The sequence below is a fragment of the Physella acuta genome, unplaced genomic scaffold (genome assembly GCF_028476545.2).
Source record: "Physella acuta isolate Inbredline_101_S28 unplaced genomic scaffold, ASM2847654v3 ptg000013l, whole genome shotgun sequence".
Classification (NCBI taxonomy): Eukaryota; Metazoa; Mollusca; class Gastropoda; family Physidae; genus Physella; species Physella acuta.
The window spans coordinates 899,868-916,892 of NW_026731533.1; the positions used below are offsets into that span (position 1 = coordinate 899,868).

At 35.5% G+C, this 17,025-nt stretch overlaps 3 protein-coding genes across 8 annotated transcripts in view; 2 read left to right on the forward strand and 1 right to left on the reverse strand.

The window, feature by feature from the left end:
* Positions 1-3,344, forward strand: part of LOC131935993 (influenza virus NS1A-binding protein homolog B) — a 57,221-nt gene extending 53,877 nt beyond the window's left edge. For all 4 annotated transcript variants that reach the window (XM_059292788.1, XM_059292795.1, XM_059292778.1 and 1 more), the window contains exons 8-12: positions 89-343; positions 448-693; positions 786-911; positions 1,007-1,180; positions 1,443-3,344. In XM_059292788.1, coding sequence (XP_059148771.1) covers positions 89-343; positions 448-693; positions 786-911; positions 1,007-1,180; positions 1,443-1,891 — 1,250 coding nt within the window. In that variant the 3' untranslated portion in view covers positions 1,892-3,344. The remainder of the gene's footprint in view (positions 1-88; positions 344-447; positions 694-785; positions 912-1,006; positions 1,181-1,442) is intronic.
* Positions 3,345-4,179: 835 nt separating this feature from the next.
* On the reverse strand, positions 4,180-6,546 carry LOC131936018 (uncharacterized). Its single transcript, XM_059292815.1, has one exon. It carries the CDS (start codon positions 6,201-6,203, stop codon positions 4,533-4,535), a length of 1,671 nt encoding a protein of 556 aa, XP_059148798.1. The 5' UTR covers positions 6,204-6,546; the 3' UTR covers positions 4,180-4,532.
* On the forward strand, positions 5,916-13,486 carry LOC131936021 (tRNA-splicing endonuclease subunit Sen15-like). 3 transcript variants are annotated; one of them, XM_059292839.1, is made up of 5 exons: positions 5,916-6,020; positions 10,435-10,578; positions 11,656-11,740; positions 12,403-12,589; positions 12,755-13,486. In XM_059292839.1, the coding sequence occupies exons 2-5, from the start codon at positions 10,522-10,524 to the stop codon at positions 12,945-12,947; spliced, it is 522 nt and encodes a 173-aa protein (XP_059148822.1). In that variant the 5' UTR covers positions 5,916-6,020; positions 10,435-10,521; the 3' UTR covers positions 12,948-13,486. The 3 variants fall into 3 exon arrangements, with proteins under 3 accessions (XP_059148822.1, XP_059148812.1, XP_059148832.1); XM_059292829.1 differs by lacking the exon at positions 5,916-6,020 and adding an exon at positions 8,346-8,431; XM_059292849.1 differs by lacking the exon at positions 5,916-6,020 and adding an exon at positions 8,350-8,425.
* Positions 13,487-17,025: the final 3,539 nt, after the last annotated feature.

Here is a 17,025-nt window from a genome sequence, read left to right on the forward strand (position 1 = left end):
GCTTTCATTAACTGTGTTTTTCAAATGTAACTCATTTTAATTGTAAAATTTCAATTAATTACATTTTCAAATTTGTTTAAAAAAATAGAAAATGCATACCTGGCGATTGCCCTGCTTGATGGACGCTTGATGGCAATAACAGTTCATGTACGTCCAGTTGTACTGCCCAATTCTGAATCAAACGGGAGCAAGCCTGTACCAGACTCCCCACCAGCCACACACAATGGTAAAAACAGACTTAGCCCCATTCTGAGAAAAGCCACCATTACCCCTCTACAGCCTATGTCAACTCCAAGATGTGCTTTGGGAGCTGTAGAACTTGATGGGAAATTGGTTGTCTGTGGTAGGTTAACTTATCTGTTTGTTAAGTTTGTACATATTGATATGTCTTGGATAAACTGTATAGGCCTACACACACAAATGTTACACATGAAAATATTTTTATAGGTGGCTACGATAGAGGGGAATGTCTTCAAAGTGTTGAAGCCTTTTCAATCAAGGAAAACCAGTGGACTAAGATGGCTGATATGAACAGGGCCAGAGGTCGTTTCAGTGCTGCAGTATTGAATGGCTTTATATATGTTTGCGGCGGTTCTGATGGATGGAAAGAACTTTCATGTGTTGAAAGATATGACCCTAGCACTAATAAATGGAAATATGTTCCTAACATGCTTAAGGAGAGATCATCTCATGGTAGGTTATTTTTTTTTTACTGAATTATTCTTTAAATTAAAGAATTAAATATGTATAAAATAATTTTAATTGAAAAACAATTTTTGTACTAGGTGTGGTAACACTTTACGGCAAGTTGTATTGTGTTGGTGGATGTGAAGGACAGAGAAGCATTGCTACCTGTGAGGTGTATGACCCTGCATTAAACAAATGGTCTCGTATTGCATCTCTAAATATCGGTAAGCCTAAGTATATTTAATATTTATTTGGGAATGACATTTTGTGTCAGGAAGAATATGTGTTGCTTTACACTTGGCCTTTTTTTTTCTAAAAGCTCGCTCACAGGCTTGTGTGGTTGCTGTAAATGGGCTGGTGTATGCTATTGGAGGCACAGACCTGTGGAATTCACTGAGCTCTGTGGAGGTGTATGATCCAGATTCTGACAAATGGACTGTACATTCTAACCTCAACTCTGCTCGTAGAGGAGCTGGTGTGGGTTTGGTTGATGGTAAGTTTCAAGTTTTCTAAAATCTCATAAGTATATGTCAAATTTTACTGATAATTCTTATAGACATCATGTAGATTGTGTCTAGACTTGAAATTTTTAGTTCATAACACGTTTCAACTTTAAAAATTGTTGTCTATGTAACAATTAACATTTTGAACTTAATGCAGCATAGAATAAATGTGGCTTTAAAATAAATTGCACATTGAGCTTACCTGCTAGGAAAGTTTGAATTTAGTTGTTAAAAGAATATTATCATCACCAGGTTTGATGGTGGTGGTTGGTGGCAGTGATGGTACCCAGTCTCTAGTGACATCTGAGATCTTTGACTTTGAGAACAACACCTGGGGTGTTGGGCCATCTTTGATTGCTCCCAGGGCCAACCTCAGCGTTGTAACTATAGACAATCGCCTGTTTGCTGTGGGTGGCTTCAGTGGCAAGAAATTTCTTAGCAGTATTGAATGGCTGGACCATGATGACATGGAATGGTTTGGACATGCACCCAAGCAGTCAGAAAATGGCCTGGTCAAAGAGAAGGCAGAAGGTGCACATTGTTTCACAGCATGCACAAATGGGGAGCAGAATGGAGATACTGAGGAGTCTGTCAAAGTTGTGGAGAACTTGGACAGTTCTCAAGTTGTTGATGTTGAAGGCAGCAGTAGCACAAGTGATAGTCAGGCAAATGGAGACACAGAGGTCAAGGGAGCCTCATAGTAGAGGATGTATGGGAGATATGGTGGGGAGATGTCATTCAACAGCTTGTGCTGGCTCAGGTTTTTGTCATTGACATTTTATTTTGTGTTAATTGGTTTTAATATTTTTATATTTGATTATAGTGCATCACACGTGGTACATTTTCCATTTTTTATTAAGTCCATGTTATGAGCATTAAGACGCTACTTACTGGAATAACTCCTATGGATTTAAATTTTGCAGGTGGCATTCTACATTCTAATACAAACTTGCACAATTTTTCAGTTAAATTTTTTTTTTTTTACCTAGGCAGCAAAATGGCTTAGGCCTGTATTGATTTACCGTGTAACAGGTAAAGAAATTTTAAAAGATTTCTGGTAATTTTCTAAAAGAAACCTAATGTATACTGAATCTCTCAATTTTGATGATCCATTTGGGATTTAATAGTTAAAAATAATAGAATTCTTTATGCATGTTCTTTACAATTTGTATATAGAAAGGGCAATTAAATTAACATTTGTATGGCAGAAAAGTATGGTTTACAAAATCAGCACAAATTGTGTTCAGATTATAGGACTGCCATTTATTTCATAACTCAAGCAATCTTCTTTAAAAGTAAGACTTTGATGATTATAACTAACCTCAGTTTTGATTTTTTTTTTCAATTATGTTGTTCAAAATTCAATTCTAGCTAATTTTGTCTGTAACAAAGTTTATTTATTGTAAAAATGTATGTTAGAGTAACAAAGATTTAAAGGGAACAAAAGTAATGCTCAAAACATAGTGGTTCCCAATTAATGTGTACCTAACCATCAAATAAATTTTCCCAGAAGTAAAAGCAACCTACAGTTAACTTACTAAACATTTCAGTTGTTTTTTCTGCATGAATTTTCAGTGAAGTAACATTTAAAAACAAATTTATGACATTTAAGTTTGACTGTTTTATTCTTGAATTTGCTCATGGTTTTATTTCACCCACTTCATTAGCTTAGACAATTGTGTGTTCAGTGTTAATTCTGAGTGTTCATTTGCACTTACGAGCATTAGAAGTGAGACTATACTTTATGCCATTGTCACTTGGTGTATACACCAAATTTTGCCATGTTTTTACTTTGTTTTCTTCATGCCTATTGATTTCTTTGAAATGATTGGGAGGGGGGGGTCACCTTGTTTTCAAATGGTAAATTTTGTCAATTTTTAAAAAGTGAAATATCTTAGTCCAGTGTATGGAGGCATTGATTATACTGAAAGTGAAATAAAAGTAAGCTTGTAGATCTCTGGGGGTTTAAAGCTTTGTCTGGTTGTGTGTGTGTTTAACTCACTGGATGCTGTGTGCAGCACACAAAACACCAGATTTCAACTATTGTTTATTTTGTCCAGGCAACTTTCAGCCTATATTTTTATGTTCAACTTTTTAAAAATTTGACACCCATTTTATATTGTTATATGATGACATGTTTGATGCTATGTTAAAGATATTTGTGGAATCCTGTACATATAATTTTTTTTTCTTTCCACATCTGTCCCCTTACAAGTCTGGAGAACAGGCTAGATGTTTTGTTTCCTTTCCATGTTCAAAAGTAAATCTACCCTTGTTCTTCATGATTGTAATCTTGAAAAAAGATACTAGTAAATAGTGTTCCTTCCCCAAAAATTATTTTGTTTCTTTTTTTGTTGTTTTGAATCTTATTACAGTTAAATTATTTTAAGTTGATTAATGAACAGTTGTGTTAAAAGGTACTGTTGCATTTCCCATTGGTAGATATGGTCTACAAAGGTAGAAGAAGCAATGAGCAACCTAAACAAGTTGTGTATGAAGTACTTTTACCAACCTTTTGTCCATAGTGAAGTATGCTCATGATAGGATAGTGTGGTCAGTACTATGCACAGCCACCTTTACTTTTCTAGTCAGGTACCCATCAGAGCTGGGTGAATTCAATGACGTTCTACAGATTATAGCCTGGTATCTGAATTCGTGACTTTAGGGTTAGTAGTCAAACACTACCGTTAAACCATGCTATCCCTTATGTACAGGTGAGCTCATATGTTGGCATGCAAGTTGCTTACACCTGATGATTTTAACCTGCCTGAGAGTCTAAATTTGAACCCTGAACTCATGGGCATAACTGAGTAGACACAGCATTATCCCTTCAATCATGAACTCAATTACAGTACTTCATTTGCCATATCGATCGGGAAAGGCAATTATTTCTAAATCTAAGCAGGTAAAAGTACTTGATCTCACAAAATTTTAATAGTTTAATGCGTTTTATTTTTTACAAACATTCATGTACACATTAAACAAGCACCGATAATAGGAATTGATCTACAACTTCTGTTTTAAAGCCTTAAGTTTAAGTAACATTGTGTTTACAAACTTTAATGAGGTAGATTATTTTTACATTTAAAAAAAAAAAGAATTTTTGTGAGGTACTTTTAGCTGGGCTGGTATTTAAAGAAAATGTTTAAACTTTCATTATTAGTAAACACATGCTAAGATAGAACATGTTGAAGAACATCAGAACATACTTCCTTCGCATTAGGATTAAATTATTCTAACATGAATATATAATTGAATCAGTTTATTCATCTGTGTAAGAATATTGGCTTGAGTGGCATTGATAATGCTTATCGAATTTGAAATATTTAATTTGACTAATATTCAACACCCAATTGGCAAGCCATCAAGTGGACAGTTCATGCTCGAATTTGCCAGCCATTTGTCAATACAGTTGGAATGAAAATTGTGCTCACAGGGTAAAAATTTTCTTTCTTGTCCAGCTATGTATGGCTCCATGCAGATTGTGCAAAATAGAATTTCATCGGAGTCAAGTATACTTAGTTCTATTTTTTCAGTTTTTAGAGTATTTATAACACTTTTGGCTACAGTTTTTGGTTTGACAGAGTCGTCCAAACGAAGTAGCATATCGTAATCCTCTGGCGTCAGTTCGCGGTGTTGAAGGCTGATAAGAAAACTGGCCAGTTCCGTTTCCAGGTGGCGTGGAGCGTTAGTCTCGTGTAGGGCGTGTTTCAAGTTTTGGGCCGGGGGTGGGCGGAGAGGCTGTAACATATTCTTGTTCGCCTTGCAAATCTCTTTCGCAGCTTTCAAATCAACAAATATTGTTGTCATAGGCATTGACCGTGGTTTAACTGCTTGGCGAAAATCTAAACATAAATTGTGCATTTTCACTAATCTGTGGTGCATATATAATAATTTATGTCCCTTGTTGTTGAAGATGGAGTTACAGTTCTTTGATTTGACGGCCTTGTGTGCCTTCTCTACACGTCTGTCCCTGTCTGCCCGGATGTAAACACGAGCACTGCTTGCACATTCAAGGTTGTGTAGTTTGAACACGTCGCATCTTTTAATAGGGAGGAAGTCGTTTGAATACGGAAGACGTGTGCTAGGCAAACATTTTGCTGATTTGTTTTGTACGGAGGAAGACTTTGTCTTGGTGTCATTGGTAACTTTAGTGGGTAGATCTAAATGCCTAAAACAATGAACAGGTACTTTCCTCTCTAAAACAATATAATCCCAGTCGTTGATATCCATTTCGTCTGCTGTTACGTCATCAGAATTGTCATTAATGTCAATGCCAAGAGAAGCAAAGAACGTTGCGTCATCAATTTGACTCTGTGTCGTCATGTTGTTCGCCGTATGCTCAGACGACACCTCATCAGATGCTGAATTTCCCGCGGTAAAGAGAACATTTAACGGTGAATTGTTTTTTTCAGACGACCAATCTTCAGTTTTTGTTATCTCATTGTCTGTTTCTTCTTCACAAATTTGGATTTCTACAGAACAAGAAACATAAAATCCCAACTCGCTCGAATCAACTTGCTTCCATTTTTTGAAACTTTTCCGTCGAACCTTGTGTTTTTTCTTGCGCCTTCTCTGCACTGTACTGTCAGTCTGATCGTCAGCCATCACACTTGCACCTAATCCTACAACATCGCAATCCTTAGCTTCAACATCTGCCGGCTTAGTCATCATGTTGCTATAAGTAGACGCTTCGTCTACTGGTGATTCAAATCCTCTGCTAAGCTGAAGCGGATGTTGCTGATGTAAATAATCCGAACGGGTATTCCCACCGTTTGTATGCATGTCATTTTCAAGAAAAGAAACCAGTTCAGCTGCTTCCGCCAATGTGTAAGCATTTGCTTTTATAAATAACTGTTCAGTATTGAAATACTGTGAATCAGCACTTTGGTTTACACAAATAGCGCTGTCCGAAGTTATTATCGTTGATGTATAGCCCAAAGCTGGCCACTCATTTGTGCTTGGATGTAGATCTAGATAAGATGAGCAGAACGACCCTGCGTGCATAGCCATGTCTGGGACTTTATTGCCAGAATCTTGCAACAAATCCGATGATTGAAATATAAAATTTTGGTACCTTAAAAATGATTGAGTTCACAGTTTTAAAAGTCGAAATAAGAATCCCAACACAATCACCAACTGTTGTCCGTAGGCCTAACTATAAAGTATAAGTAGTGTCCAGTGGTCGGTTGGACGCACCGTGTCCAGCAGAAATAACGAATGTAGATTGTTGTAGATCTTACTGAGCTCGATGGTATTTCCACAGACACCTAAAGTATAGCTAATGTCACTAATAGGTTGGGAGACTATAGATCTAGATTTAAATGCCGTAGAGCTTCAACACATTTTAACCTCTTGCACAACAATATCGAAATCTTGGTTACTAAAAATAGAAAGTCCGCAAAACTATTAGGGGAGACTGCTCAAACTTCGACCGATTCGTTTTCGTCCGGTCCGTAGGTTCGCTTCTCTTCGTTGTAACTCGTAAGCTAATCAACATAGCGGTTTCATTTTTTCACTATTAAAAACGTTATCATTTGCTGATTGGTTCAGTATAAATAGTTAACCAATCACAAGGGAGAATATAAATGCTATATGCAAGGCTAGACACTGACCCCACTTCGTTCTGTTTGGTTTTAACTTCGACCGGGTTGCTCTAACTTCGACCAGCGGCTTGCTCTAACTTCGACCGCTATAAGCCTATATATACATTATTGTTTTATTCATATGGGAAAAGGCTTAAAATTGTAAATAGATTAGGGCATTATAATAAACAATATGCAGATCTATATTATGGTACAAATGATATTTAATTTGTAGAAAATAGAGACGCAATAATGATATTTAAACCAGCTGGAGATGGGACAGAAAGGGCAGGATGGGGACATAGATCGTTAGGTCCTTCAATAATTATGTCATCTTGTGTTGTTTTTAGTTATATTTAAGTATAATGAAAAAGAAATGCTCAGCTGATTAAATTATTTAATAAAACTATAGATAAATGTGATAGTACATGCAAAGTTATGTTTTAGGGTCAAGTTTTTCAGTCGGTCGAAGTTAGAACTATGCCAATTTCAAGTGGTTTTAACTTCGACCGATTTATTTTTCAAATTTATTTTTTACATTTTTGTTTAAATGTAAAAAATAAAAATACACACATATAGGACTGCCTTTTTTACAAACGCTTTTTTAATTTTTTAAATTTTATTGTATGAATTAATTGTAATTTGAGCATTGTGAAGCACGACACTCCTAAGACAGCAAAATCTCAATTCGTGATTTTCACGTGATAAAATTCACTGACGAGTTGTGCCTTATATTTGCCGATCAGAAGCGCAGAAACGGTTAAAAATAGACATGACCTTAAAAAAAGAAAATCCCCCACAATTCAAATATGTTACTAAATATATAATTTATTTTGTCCAATGGCAATTATTAAATTTTTAATAATTTTTTTTTCTGACCATACTAAGAAATCGGTCGAAGTTAGAACCCGGTCGAAGTTAGAGCAGTCTCCCCTAATAGATACTTACTTGTGTCTATAAATAGCACTAATGATACATTTGTTTGAATAGCTTCCCTTTAGTTGTTATTATTCTGTATTAAAATAAGTAAAATATAAACTATCCGAAATTGTCATTTCTTGTATCTGAAGTGGGAGCTCCTGTTTGTTGTTAGCTCTCATAACCTCTGTTTTTTCCCCAGTTGATCTGTAGTTTAAGAATATCTTAAGTGATCTGTGACCTGTCAGTGTCATACAGTGTGATGTTGTCGATGTGAAAGGAGGCCGATGCCATCCGCAAAAATTTGAATCTAGGTCCTCCAGCTATTTAGTGAGAATCCCCTGAATTTCAGCTTTTTTTTTTATCTGAGGTTTATTTAATTTTATCTCATAACCCAGTCTGTGGCCATCGAAACATTGGGGAAAGCATGCAGCTTTTTCGGCTTGCCGTACAAAAAAACCCTTTAAAATGGGCTAGTTAACTTTAGTAATAATTTATGAAACTGTCCAATTTACTATCCTTTTTTAAATAAGTAAATGATAAAAACGACACTGACATTTTAACGATTAGCTTAATTTGCAATATTTTTTTTTTTAATTACAGAAATTTTCGGAACATTGGTTTATTTTTCGGTAATTAGCGAAACCTTGAGTACAATCCAGATTTTTATCTAGAAATAGAAGATTAGGCCGAAATTTAAATGTTTATTGTCAGCGTAGGGACGACGTCAGTGTAAGCGTACGTAAACTCTCATACCTAGATTCAGAATTAGATCTAGAATCTAGATATAGATCTTCATAGAAAACTGTTGCAATAATTGGTTAAAATTTAATTGTTTGTAGGCCTAAACTCTTTCTTTTTTAATACCGACTGGCGAGATCGATGTCTGAAAACTGAAAAACAGACTTCTGAGATTTCTCACCCTCTCCTCCAGCAGGAGTGTGACGTATAATTTTAAAAATAATTTAATATCATTTATGATTTAATTTATAGTTTATAGACAATTCATGCCTACTAGAATTACAGTGTAGGCCTAATGCTAATAATTATTAATTTGGCTAATAATACTATTACTAAGGGTAAATCAAGATTCTAGATTTCTAATCTACCTCTTTTGTCAGAGAGAATTAACAAAAACAGATTTTAAGGCAAGGCCATGAGCCCAAGTCACTTGGGCGATAGGATTTTTTATAGCCTAAATTCTAAATATTAGGCCCAAATATTGCTTAATAATAATATTGCCTAATAAATAATTGGCCGATGCTAGCTGGAAAAAGATACGCATGCGCAATGACTTGCCTTCGCGGTGATGTTTTTGATGGTATTGCGCATGCGTGTGTTTACAACCACAGAACCCTAGCCCCAACCCTATCCCTAATCATAGCCCTAAGGGGTCATCCATGAATGACGTCACACTTTTTTTGACGATTTTTACCTCCTCCCCTCCGTCACAAAAAGCTAGACCCCCCCCCCCCTTAAAATGACGTCACACATCAGTCTACAACCCCCCTCATCACACACCGTCACAAAATTACGGACTCCCCGACCCCCTTCGAGTGTGACGTTATTTATGGACGACCCCTAACCCTTACCCCAGTCATAGTTCACTGCACATGCACAGAACTATCTTTTGCCGTTTAGGTGGAGACGTTGGGGCGAAAAATCTTTTTCCGAGTAGTCACTTCGTAAATAATTATTAATTAATAAGCAGGATGTCAATTAATAATAATAGGCAGGATGTCGTCTTATGAACTTAACATACATGACTTATTATTGGCCTATATGATATTATTTCCAAACGAAAAATAAATGTTGAATAGGCCTAATAATACTAGATCTATAAGGGGATTAGGCTATAACACTGAGTCTTATTTGGTATGAGAAAAAATGGATGATATTTCAGAAATATTTCGAGTCGAGCCTTTGTATCCCTGATAGAACAAAACCCTGTTGTGGCCTCAATCAATTGATGGGCTTGTTGTATTAAGTTAAAACAAATAGTATCAACAATTTCTACTTTACCAAAAATAATAAATCCCCTAGGCCTATATTGATTAAAGTAGGTCTATCAATTAAATGGCATTATATGGCACAAAATACATGTTACAGAACTGTCTAAAATTCAAGTTTTTTGTGGATGTCATAAATGGATCACACCTAATGTCAATCCTAATCCCAACCTTAGTTATACCATACACCCAAACCTAATTTCTTACCATAAAACTAGACAAGATTTCAATACTAGCCTACTAACAACTCAACACAGTTATTTAACTACCATTAAATCTAACACCCCTTTTTAGAAGAAGATTCCATTATTGTGGCATAAACAGACACTGGTAATGGTATAAATACTGTACAACACCATAGCCCCCTCCATTACTCATAACTGTGACCTGTGTAACTGTAGTGCAGAGTTTCTTCCAGAAACCTTCCAGGCCTAACTAAAGTATTTAGTAACTATACTATAAATCTACTATGATACTGTCACTGTACTCTGTAGTACTGAACTCTATGCAAGCTTATTTTTTTAAGAAGTGTAAAAAGTAAAGCATTTTTAAGACATGGTTTTACTAGATTCTAGATTTAAAAATTAATTAATTAGGCCCTATAGATAGAATCTAGATTAAATTTAGAATGAAGGTAGGCCACGGTGATTAATAGTAATAGTTAATTGCAAATCTAGATCTAACTGTAGCAATTTTTTTCTGAATTCCTAACATTTTTAATTCCTGATATAGAATTTCTTCAGCCACTCATGTTCTTTAGTGACTACACTGATTGAGAGTCTTTTACCTAATGCTTGACTTGAAAGCAAATTGTAATAAATGGCAACAGCTATAGAAGAGGATGTTTCAGCATTAAGGAGACACAGGCACCCTCTGGTAAATTCTTTTTTTTTTATCTAGATTCTGGGTCTAATCTATGGTTTTTCATGATTAGGAAGAAAAATATGTTATTCACATTGATTCTTCAGTATTCTTTCGCTAATAAACTTAGAAGTATAAAAAGTTAAAAAAACATTTTAATATTTTGGTCTAGCCAATGTACACTATATGGACCTGGGTCCATTCAAACCTGGCCTTTAATTTGGTTTAGGTGCCCAATGCTGTGGTGATGTGAAAGGTATGTATGTAGAGCCAAGTGGTGTAAATAGTGTGTACTATAGCGAGACCATATGATATCTTTGTATTTTGATACTGCAGGGAGACTGAGTGTGTTGTGGAGGATGAATGAAAGGGCACTGGGAGAAAGTGGTTTAGTGTTAAGGGTTATTGTAACAGCACAACAGGCTGAGGATCAGAGGTGTGAGGAGTTTTATACAGGAGTAAAGGAGAAAAGTTTAACAGACAATATTAATAGTCAACTGTTGGGATCCTAGAAATCATCTCTCACAAATACCTATTAAAATGTACACCTTTGATGAATTCTGTTTGCTGTTGTGACTATTTTCTGGCGGATTTGCCAGATCCTAAAAGCAAGACATGTTTAAATGAACCTCTGCCTAAATAGTTTAAGAGTTTTATTAACAAGAAAAAAAAATAAAAAATACAGGCTAATTACATTTTGATTACCAGATATATTCCAAATTGTTAAAAAACACTGCTTGCACCAACACATCAATCCTTCACAAAAAAGACAATATGAAATAAACTGCAAATAAAATGTGCACATAAATCTGTATCGTATCTAAATCCATCTATTTACCTTTTTTGTATTTTCAGTACTTCTTTTTAAAGATGTTCACAAACACCCACAGTTGATATTTATTTTGTTGATGCATAACATTTTTGTTTTAATATATATTTTTCCTAATACCTTTGATTGAAACATTTACAATTTCTCTTTATTCACTTCTTATACTTACTTTCAAAATGTTGCAAAGTTTAGTGTTTATTTAATCAAGTTTTTCTATTATTATTCTATTATCCTATTTAATTAAATATAATTACAAATTTCAGTTAGAGGACTTTTTGCTTCAGTACCCTGGGTGTGACGAGGATGTTGCTCAAAGGGCATTTCTTATTTATCAGGATCTTACAGAAGGTAAACATGATAACAATTTGGTTGTTTGATAACTGTTTATACTAGCAAGTCTGTCTTTAGTGTTTATTTATAAATAGTTCTGAACACCACATGAAACTTCAATTAAGCCTAGAAACTTCTGGAATTCTCCTGAAATTGTTTAATATGTCCTGAAATTTTAAAAATATCCTTAGCTTCAAATTGTAGGACAGTCCTGGTAAAAACGAGAGAAGGAAAACATTTCCAGCAGTTATTTGGCAAAAAATATTTAAGATTAACAAAATGAGTATTTTTGTGATCTTGCTTTATGGTTTGAGCACATGCACTGTCGGTACTATATCACTTGCATTCATGTTTCTGTTTATAAACTGCTGGGTTAGACTAGAGTTGTCATCCCAGGGACATCATTTGTTCAGAAACCTAGAAATTAATTTTGAATATTTTGTAATATAAGGATAAAATAGGTGTCAAAACCTAAATTTTGAAGTTAGAGTTTGGTAATACTTGTCAGTTTTATTTTTTTGCCATAGCTAGTTAGGTACTCTTTAATCTTTTCAATCCTGAAAAATGAAAAAAATTTTCTCAGCAAAATATTCTGAATTGTCTGACCTATAAGTAAGTCTTACTATATAACTTAATTTGTTGAATGTACTGTTAGAATGACACGAGTTTATTTTCTGCAGTAAAAAACTGGTGGTTTACAGAGCTTGCTTACAGTGAACTCTTTGAACGGCCTTACGTTGTTGGGCAACAAAGCAGATCGGAAGCACGTCAAGCAGTTTTGCCACTGGGCGTCGAAGAGAAAGTATCTCTCAGTGAAATTCAACAGTATTTTTCTAATATCTATGTTGATGAGGAAGCCATTACAAAGTAAATTCAAGATTTTATAAATTATATTTCTTTGTTAGTAAAGTTTGCTAAGCATGTTCATATTTGTGTATGTGTATTTATCAGATGTCCATTTTAATTATACAAATACTCAAAATGTTTTCTCTGTGTTCTATCAAACTATCACTATCTTGTTAAATTTTCCAGCATCACAGTGGCTGTGAATGAGCTTGACTCCACTGTTGTCTACTACAAGTTGACCTCTGGCCTTTCACCCCCTGACTCCCCTGAAACTGTGTCACAGCACAAGAAAGAAAAAGACCAGAGAATGAGCCGGAAAAGGAAATACTTGGCCTCCTGTGTCAGACAGTTCCAGCAGAGCACCTCAAAACCTACTTGATGCTCGGCTAGCTCAGGACACAGCATGCTATAGTGATGCTGCTACTCTAATGAAGGAAGAGTGTCTGCCCTTGACAGGAGTTAACAACAAACCCCACAGTTATTGCCCCTAGAGCAGAACAGTATATGGAATTTATGATTAAATTCAGTAGAGAAAGTCTCTAGGCAAATATTGGACTTGGTGAAAACATTTAATATTCAGCAAGTAGTTTATGGCGCATTGTGCCAGTTTGTTTACCTTTTTTTTTATGTTGTATGATTTTTTTTAAAAATTGTTTACAGGATTATTTTGAAGGATACTAACTAAAATGCACTCTACACCAATATACCTTTTTTTAATGGTAGATAATGAGCTTACAGTGTTAAAATGTTTAATAAGAAAAGCAATTTTATTAGAATAGTAACATAATTTTAAAAGCCAATACTTCTGATTCATGCCTATTGTTTTATGATTTTTTAATTGTATACTCCAGTTTTCGTGATCACATTCTTCATAATTGTTGACTTGTTCTTTGAACTAATTGAAATAAAATTATAAACTGAAGAATAAAAAACATTCATTTTTGTGTGACAAAGGGAAGAAGTGTTTAATTTTTATTTTATTCAACCTTTGACACTGCTGAAAAAAACATATAATGGTATGGTCAGAGAGCAAACTGGAAAACCCGTAGAGTTGTCTCCCATATTCCTTACAAAAATAGCACCAAAAATTATGGTACAGTAAATTTGAATAAAATCTTTGCACCAAGTGGCTTTAGTTCCTAATACAAACTTTAAAAAAAAAATTTTGACAGTAGACCAAATACAGTTTCCACGCACTTTATGTGGGGGGGGGGGGGGGGAGATTCATAAATGACGTCATACTTCTAGTGTCACTACAATGACATTGGCACTCAACTGGTCCTAATTCCTTTCTACTCTACTAATAGCTCTACATGAATTCTATGACAGCGTGAAAAGTTTACTAAAACTATATTTTAAATTTTCAACAAGAGTAGTCTGTCTTTACTTTTTAAAAAACGAATTACGGGCCCTTGAAAGTTCACAGATCCGGTGACAACAGAATATCTCAACTATTTCCAACTCAACTCTCTAAATACTTTTTAATACGAAGAAGCGATCATAAAATCAATATCTGTTTTAGAAAATGCCAATAACTCATTCAAAACACGATCGTTCAGTTAAACTTCAACCCTACTTTTGTTATCAACGCAAGTAAACCACTAAATCCCATTCGGTTAGCTCCCTTATATTTCTGCTAGCCTTGGGTCGCGGTGCCACGAGGTGGCGCTGTTTAAAAGATAGCCAGTTGTCGGGCACATGAAGATAAACACACTCAATTCACAATAATAAGCTCGAGTAAATGTCGTTTCTATACGGGGATTAGCGAGAAGAAAGCTTTTTGGGGTCAACGCGACCTTTCGTTCAAATAATTCACAATTTTAATACTTGATTAAGAAATCTATGTCCGTGTATAGGTATCAGCTTTTTTAAATAAAAAGGGAGTATGAGGTGACTAAAACTTTGGCCTTTTGATTTACACATGGTAAAAAAGATTATGCAGCAGATATAGCGTGCGTTCAAGCGATCTTGTGTGCCTAGTAAAAGTAGTATCTTCGGGTCTTGCCCTTCTCTCTCTCTCTCCCCCCTCCCCTCTCCCCACACCCTTTACCCTCAGACAAAAATTCATCAACTGTCGAGCTTGATACAGGATACAACTTTGTTGGTGTGGGAGGAATTGTCCGCGAATGAGGAGAGAGCTAAGCCGTGTGAGTCTTCCATAGATGAGATAGGGCTAGGTTTTTGGAGTCTTCCATAGATATGAAAAGGGCTAGGCCCTAAGACTTTTGCGATGGACTATGTGTTACGTGGAGGACGAAGGGGGGGGGGGGGTCGTAGGGGGAAACATTTTTGTCAACATGGTGGTAATTTTTAGGAGGAAATAATTGAGCTTTGTAACTTCATTAAGACAAAGAGCCTGGCTTTTGTGTGTGTTGAGGTGGGGGAGGGGGTTTACATTTTATTTACTCTCAACCTTTACATTGTTGTGTGCATATGCTTATAAAGACACTGAGCATTTGTTTGAAATAGTGTTTCATCCAAGATGTATCTGTTTTGGCACACAAACAGAATATTTATCTGCCTCAGTCTGGCGTCACTGCATGTCACTGTCAGCGGAAATAACAAATCCACGTGAACAAATGAGGTCATGACTGTGGTGGCGTAGATGCAGGTGTAGGATAGACAGTGTACGTGACGGAGACGATCGACGAAGCACGGGTTAGAATTAGATTGTAATTACGGGCGACATCATTGTGGGGGGTAGGTGTAGCAGACACGTATCTAGTTAGCCTTGGTGACCGGAATGGGGGTAGTTTATTAGCAGGGTCTGACATTTTAATCAGGTACGACAGAACTGTGGCGACATGCAAATTAGGTCAGACCGGATGGGGAAGACAAAGAAGTGAGGACGATGTGGGTTAGGAGACAGTTGAATCTAGGCAGTCGAGGTTGAGACCATTGTAGTGAGAGGACGGATTCAAGTGTAGAGTTAGGGAACAGTGTAGGGACAATAGTGTAGGAAACCTTGAACAGTAGGTGTAGGCAACAAATATATATTGTGTGAAGCATCGGATGTATAATAAGTAAAATATTGTGAATCAAACTGATATTCGAATTGGCTTATTTACTGTACGGATATGAGAGTTCTCGTCCTCGTCACAGTAGTAACTATATGTGGAAACTAATAGAAGAATAACAAGAAGAATAGAGAAAGCAAGCAATTTCCTCCCACCACAATGACGTCTTATCTTAGCAAAGGAGCTTAATGTGAATATTGATTAGCCCATATATTTAAAAAAAACAGAAGCAGACTAAAGGTATTATTTAAACACAAAACTAAAACCCACAACACATGACAGATTGTACATTTAAAAAAAAAATCAAAATGAAAATTTTCTGTCCCTCGGCACACACACACACACACATAATATATATATATATATATATATATATATATATATATATATATATATATATATATATATATATATATATATATATATATATAATTTTTTTGTGAAGAATTGAACAGTTAAAAAAAACACGTAAGTATTACGCTCTTCCGCACACGTATCCACCCACCCCTCCCCTCCAGCCTTTGTGAATAATTAAGCACTGACTCTAATTACTAATTTAAATGCTAGAAGATTGAACTAAAACACCCACTGTGTATAACCTTTAAGGATATTGTTTAAAATTCTATTTCCTGCGATTCCTTTTTTTTCAGAATTAAATTAAGTTTTGACAATAATGCATTATATTCTTGCCAGGTTTTCTCACGAATAAAGCCAAAAAAAAGATTACTTGAGGACTATTTAATTAATTTTTTGTGGTGGTAAAAAAACCATTCAATATTATTTCGAGACCGACTCAGTGTCGAGTAGACGGGGCTCTATGCTGACGTTTTAAACTGTCGTGAATAGATCAGGGGCGATAATCTTGACACACTATTTGCTGTGATAAAAGCGAATTCAGGGTTTCCAAAACTCTGCTCTAGTTTAGTGATACGACATGGCTGTCGCTATTTCAATAGCGTGTATAGCATGACATTTCTGTTGCTGTTTCATAAGTGTATAATATGACATTGCTGTCGCTTTTTAATAGTGTGTACAATTTGACAATGCCGTTGATGTTTCAGCAGAGAATAGGTGCACTACAAAGCTTTTAAAACACTATTTTTAAAAAAAAAATGCTTTTGAAAGGATATTGATGTTGCCACGAGCCACATCGAATTACTTGCTATTCTTAAGCCTTAATTAAACAGTTGGAAGAAAATATTTAAAATAATTACCCATCCTTCCCCACCCCACCCAACCGTATGCTGTATCCAGTCAGTCGCAATAAGGACAAAAATCAGGATAATATTCTGACGCCCTTGTCAACAGAGTTTCTTCGAGGCATCTCTTCAGGGGGGGGGGGGGGGGCATTCCCCCGAAAAATTTTACCCCCCCCCCCCCCCCGAACGAAATGAAATTTATATAATTTATATAGAAAATATATACTTTAACAGTCCACCC

Bases quoted from the DNA above. Each gene is read 5' to 3' on its own strand.
- LOC131936021 (XM_059292839.1), top strand. From the start codon at position 10,522: ATGGCAACAGCTATAGAAGAGGATGTTTCAGCATTAAGGAGACACAGG. The intron at 10,579-11,655 runs GTAAATTCTTTT...TACAAATTTCAG, and splicing joins GGAGACACAGGCACCCTCTG to TTAGAGGACTTTTTGCTTCA. The intron at 12,590-12,754 runs GTAAATTCAAGA...TAAATTTTCCAG, and splicing joins GATGAGGAAGCCATTACAAA to CATCACAGTGGCTGTGAATG.
- LOC131936018 (XM_059292815.1), bottom strand. From the start codon at position 6,203: ATGGCTATGCACGCAGGGTCGTTCTGCTCATCTTATCTAGATCTACAT.